We start from the raw sequence: 5,917 nt of genomic DNA on the forward strand, positions 1-5,917 counted from the left end.
GTGTCTTTATTCAACCACAAATACTATGTAACTCTTAATTGGCTCCTGTCTATAATTTGAGACACAATCTCGATTTCCGTTATTCCTCCTTTAGTGTACTTGTTTTTAGGATAAATGTGCTATTGCAACACACATTGTATTCACCCTCTAAAATATAGCTTTTGGTTTATTTAAACAATAGTATAAAGGTTTAAAACGTTGCAGTATGAGAATGATCAGTAGGTTAACTGATCAGTTTTTGCTGCACATAAATTCTTTATGGTCAATGTGACTGGGGGTGTAGCAAGGGTGTGTCTCTTGCAATAAAAGGGGGTCCCATTTTTCTCTAGGTGAAGAATACTTTTCACAAATGTCATCACACCCCTTTCTTCACTTGTCAAACATGAGAAGAAACGCCAAATTATTCTTTAAGAAGCTGAGCCCTTTTTTTCTACTAAATTCCAAGACTGATGAGATATATTTTGGTATGCTTGTGGTATAACTAAAACTTGAAGTTTAGGTCCAATGACAAGCCAATTGGTGAAATTATTCAGTAAGACAATTAGAAGGAACCCACAGCAACCAGTCAGAATGCATCTTCTGACTTCTATACACTGCAATCCAGTTGCTGTGAGTGACTGTATTCTCCCTCCACTTTGCACTGCCATATTGAGCAAGCATTTTGGAGCTCAATGTTATAATGCTGTAGAAAAATACTACTAAATCCACCCCAGCAAGGGGTTTTGTACCTCCCTAGCAATTAAAAATGTTTGGAAGGGGTAAAATGTGCAAAGCTCAATAATACAATGATTCCTCAGTAGACATTTTCCCATTCTATTACCACCATACCCAGCCCAGCTCAGAGAATCTAGGCGTACCAGCTGTAATTAGACATGGCATGTGGCTAGTTGCAAAGAAATGGTGGTGCCTCCTTTCAGTCGGTGGAACTGATGGTCCCATGTAGTCCAAATCTCCATTTACCTACAACATTTATCACAATTGTACTCTTATATTCCAGGAATATGTTGTCAGCACTCGGTCCCTTTTCCTCACAATGCAGGTGTAGAGGCCTTCGTTGATTGCATTGGCAATTATACTCATGTGGTCATCGTTTAAGGACAGGTATCCAGGATAAGAGTATTCTAGGAGCTCGTTATCTTTGTACCAACTGCAGGGATAGAAGAAACATTACCAGGGTGAGCATTAACTATGGCAGCCAAACTTGGGCTCTTCAGCTGTTGTGAGGCTACAAATCCCATGACAATCGTAACTTCGGCTGCAGGGTCTCGGGGGCTGTGCAGGATCTGTGGTTAGCTCTGCAAGGTCTATGGTGGGCAGGGCCCACCATAGATCTTGCAGAGCCCCCCACAGATCCTGCACAGCCCCCCTGAGGCCCTGCAGTCTGCAGGGTCTTAGGGGGCTGTGCAGGATCCATAATGGGCTCTGCCCACCATAGACCCCGCAGAGCCCACCCCAGATCCTGCAAAGCCCTCCTGAGACCCAGCAGTCTGCCAGATCTCCAGGGGGGCTGTGCAGGATTTGGGTAGGCTTTGCAGGCTGCAGAGCCCCCTACAGATCTTGCAAAACCCCCCCAGATCATGCAGAGGGTGGGCTTCTCCGCCCTCCTGCCGCTACGTCTCCTCCGTCTTCACACTGCCTCTTGCAACCTGCCCCCATCTCCTCTGGTGCCACCCCCTGCCGCTCCGTCCCCGTCTCCTCCTGCTCCCACTCCCGCAACTAGCTGCCGTCCCTGTTGACATTAGGCAGCCAGGCTGCCGGTTTCTTTGCAGCCTGGCTGCCTAAATGTTTTGGGGGGCCGCCCACCTGGAATCTGCCGCCCGAGGCAAATGCCTTGTTTGCCTCGCGGCAGATACACCCCTGCAAATCAGCCCTAGATGGCTACAAGATTGCAAATGATTATTTCCTGTAACTAAATAAAGCCAAGGTATTATGCAGCACGTTATAGGTGACTAAAGGTGCCCATACACTTTACAACCATTGCAAGACCTTAGTCTTGCGATGGGTGTAAAGTAATTTAAAAAACGTACGATCTGCCCATCTTGGACAGGCAGATCGTACTTGCTATCATTGCAAGCCCGCCCCCCTGAGGGGTGGGCTTCCGATGACCGCAATGCTGAACGGGCAGTGTGCGCGTGCGCACACTGGCCCGTTCGGCATTTGTCTTCCGAGCATCATTCAAACCAGCCGAAAATCGTAAGATTTTCGGCTGGTTTTCTAGCATGTTTCTCAGACAAAAGACATGCGACCGTACTGTAGAAACGGTCGCACGTCTTCATTCACAATACGCGATTCTCGTACGAGAATCGTGCAGTGTATGGGCACATTTAGAGGTAGTCATGTCAATTTACTCTCCAAAGAACTTGACAGTATCCCTTTAATAGCCCCTCACTAAACCAGTGTGAAGCACAGAAGAGGCTTCTTAAAACAGCTGGTGTCTGCATAACTTCCATCACAAATTGCAAAAATAAGGATTTATATCTCATTTAAGGATAGTGGCCAGAGTCTTTGCAAATCATTTGTTTATGAGAAACCAGAAAAGCAGGTTTATGGTACAAATACAGTCTTACATTATAGAGCAATTCAGTCCAAACCGCAAAACCAGTTTTAGGTTTGTTGGTCATCATCATTGCAGGGTATGGGAACCATGACATCTATGCTGTAGTGCTTGGTGAGCAACAAAATGGTTTAACTAGACAAGTTTGGGTGAGGTGGGCTAAAAAGAACCAAAAAGCCTTCAGCGAAACTAATGCAAGGCACAGCAGAGCCTTTCTAAAACTGATGGTTTCGCCTTGTGCACACCAGCTGCCTGGAATCTAAATGGGGAATTGAGCTGGCCTAATACTGCTTAGCAATTTGCTTCTTTGATATTACACACCCATTCCTATCAATAGCTTCAGAGAGCTCTCCACCTGTACTCAACTAAGCAACTATGGGAGGTATAAAACATAAACGAGGTAAAGGTGGATACAGCAGCTTACTACGTGTAACTATATAATAAACTTTTATTAGCATTTCTGATTGAGGTTTAAATATACTTACTAAACTTTCCCTTTTTTGTGGATAATTTTTTTCCCACATCGAAAGGTCATGTTCCTGCCTTCTGGAACCAGGCGGACTTTGGTTCTGGGTGGTATCGGTGTTGGCAAGCGTGTAGGGAATGGAAAATCTGCATTAAACATTAAAATATTATTAGATACAGCCTAGTGATTTTCCTTGGTCCCAAACCGCTAAGATTACCTGCAGTGGTTCTCAAAACTTTTCTGCCGTGCACCATTTTGGAACTTAAATTTCTCCTCTTCTTATCCAAAAATGGAGATTTTGCATGCTTTATTTATGAGAGCAAAAAATAACTTCATAGGGGGTTTTAATCCTTACCTACTCTATCTAATACTAAACAAACATACATATATACATATATCCTAAACCTGGAGGAGAATTAACGAAGACCTTGGATTAAAAAAAAAAGCAAGGTCCATCTAAAATGACTCTCGCTATTTCTTATAAGTTGACCACAGCCATTTCCTGCAAGGCATGCACTTAATACAATGGGTTGCCCATGCCACCAACCTCCCCTGCACTAAAAAGATAATGTTGTTGAAAGATCTTCAGCATGACACACTTTCAGGGAGTGTTGCATTTCTGGACCACCTCCACGCTCTTTAGTACTGGTTGCTGGATCTTGCCGCACACCAACATCTATCAATTCTGGAAGTGTATAATGTGGAAAATCTTTCAGCAACATTCTCTCTTCACCAGAGAAGTTCAAACTATATCAGAACTATAGCCTCTATAGAACTATATCAGAACTATAGCCTCTATAGAACTATAGCCTCTATAGAACTATATCAGAACTATAGCCTCCCATTAAAAAATACAGTATGTGCTGCAGCATTTAGTTTTAAGTGCATCTTCACTTACAGGGAATACCTATTGATCCTGCCAGTTAGATGTACCCCATGCAGTTTCCTGTGGTGGGTTAACAACACTGCTGCTTTGCTTGAATTCAGAGCAGAATGGTCACCCTCATGTAAGCTGTGGCCGCTGAAAGTTTAGCTATGAGGCGAGTATTTTTTTTTTCTCCAAACCTTAAATATTGTCACTGCACTTATGACTCTACATGTACCCTGTTACTAATACTACAGGTGAAGTCAGTGATGTAAAAAGCATTGAAGCCAGTAGATCAGCAGGCTATCCTAAATTAAGTTTCTAATGTATGAATTGTTTATGCTGCCCACAGAAACCACCTTCTCCCTTTAATATATCAGTTTATCCACATAATGAAAATGCTTACCATAGCAGAAATCACAGCTATATGGGCAATACTTCTTCATAGGTTTCCTTCTGGAGTCGCAATACCCTTTCTGTGCCCAGCTGGCACATACCAGATATCTGTCCCTGCACCCTGCAATAGAAGGAGGAATATGTTAGCAGATTATAAAAGCTTGTTCATGTTTGTCTGTTCAAAAACAACACATGCAGTATTTGGCAATGTAAAAAGATCTGGTTAGTATGTATATTAGGGGGAATTTATCAAAACTGGAGCAAAGAGAATCTGGATTTTGGAGCAGTTGACCATGGCAACCAATCAGTATCTCTGTTTCATTTTCAAAGCCTAACTGAACAAACTGAAGAGAGAAGCTGATTGGTTGCCATGAGCAACTGCTCCAGATCTTGTGTGCTCCAGATTTGATAAATTCCCCTCATTGTGTTTTCATAATTCACTTTATTGTTAAAGTAAAGCTATCATGAGGAAAACACGAGAGATGCCATTGCTGACCTGAAAATGCCACCCGCCTGGCTGTTATGCTGGCCCATTAGCTTTCATAATTAGTCACTGACACAGAACAAATGGGCAGCTTGGAAAAGTTGGAGAAAAGTCGGAAATCCTGATCTCAGTACATGTTTTGGGTTAGTGAATCAAAGTATTGACTCAGATTTATGGCCGGGTAAAGGGGAAGTTTGCAATGGCAGCCTCCATGTTTTTCCTCATGTGAAATTTGTTTTAAAGATGGGCTCCAAGAAAGCGGCAAAAGAAAGGTAGAACAGTAGTCTTGTGACGCGGGTTATGTCTTCTACAGTGCAGAACCAAGTTGGTGACCATATTTATCTAGACTGCAGTTAAAAAAAATAATACAGTGTGATCACGGAGTGGCCTCTAGCCTGCTAATAGGATAATGAAGGTAGCCAATGGATGGCTGTAGTGATGAGGTGATCACTCTGTTATCTGTCTGTCTGAAAGCACCCAGTATTAAGGTGCCCATACACTGGCGTAATTCGCAGTGCGTGGGGCTGTCGGCTCCCTTTCAGCAGCCATTCCTCAATCAGCTGATCGAAGGAGCCGGCTGGAAATCTTTCTGCGATCAGAGTCGGCAGTCAATGAGCTGCCCGCTCTGATTGGGTATTCGGGTGCGGCGGCACCTGTCAGAATACAATGCATACAGCGGCGATTCCTCGATCGAAACGCTGTTTGTGATGATGAAGGAATCGCTGTCAATTTATTTTGTTCAGCCCATGAGTTGAACTAAAAGAATTGATAGGTGTATGGCAAACCTAAGACTGAACACTATGCAATGCATTGGATCATGATTGACCCACATTGCTGGTCCTCCTCCCTCTATTATGCAGTCTTGCAGAAAAGATTACAGGAAGCATATATAAAAAACAATATGTGATAATTATACTAGCTGCATTAAAATATACAACATGTAATTACTTTTTATATTAAAGGAGAACTATGGGGTTAGGGCTTTTCCCCATAGTTTTTCTAAGGGTAATGGGAGGACACAAACTAGCGTCCTCCCGTCACCCTAAGCTCAGTATACAGCTCGCGGTATACTGAGACGCCACAGCTGAAACAGATCCCGACAATTATGTCTGGATCCGCCCAGCTGCGTGAGTGACAGCGGGCTCTGCTTAT

General features: G+C 43.4%; 1 protein-coding gene across 1 annotated transcript in view; it reads right to left on the reverse strand.

Annotated features, from left to right (window-relative positions):
* Positions 1-685: 685 nt before the first annotated feature.
* MMP23B (matrix metallopeptidase 23B) overlaps positions 686-5,917 on the reverse strand; it is a 26,142-nt gene continuing 20,910 nt past the window's right edge. The window contains exons 6-8 of the mRNA XM_018568676.1: positions 4,292-4,402; positions 3,040-3,166; positions 686-1,147 (exon numbers count right to left, since the gene is read on the reverse strand). Coding sequence (XP_018424178.1) covers positions 973-1,147; positions 3,040-3,166; positions 4,292-4,402 — 413 coding nt within the window. The 3' untranslated portion in view covers positions 686-972. The remainder of the gene's footprint in view (positions 1,148-3,039; positions 3,167-4,291; positions 4,403-5,917) is intronic.

Source organism: Nanorana parkeri, unplaced genomic scaffold (assembly GCF_000935625.1).
Source record: "Nanorana parkeri isolate BGI_ZX_2015 unplaced genomic scaffold, ASM93562v1 scaffold1226, whole genome shotgun sequence".
Lineage (NCBI taxonomy): Eukaryota > Metazoa > Chordata > Amphibia > Anura > Dicroglossidae > Nanorana > Nanorana parkeri.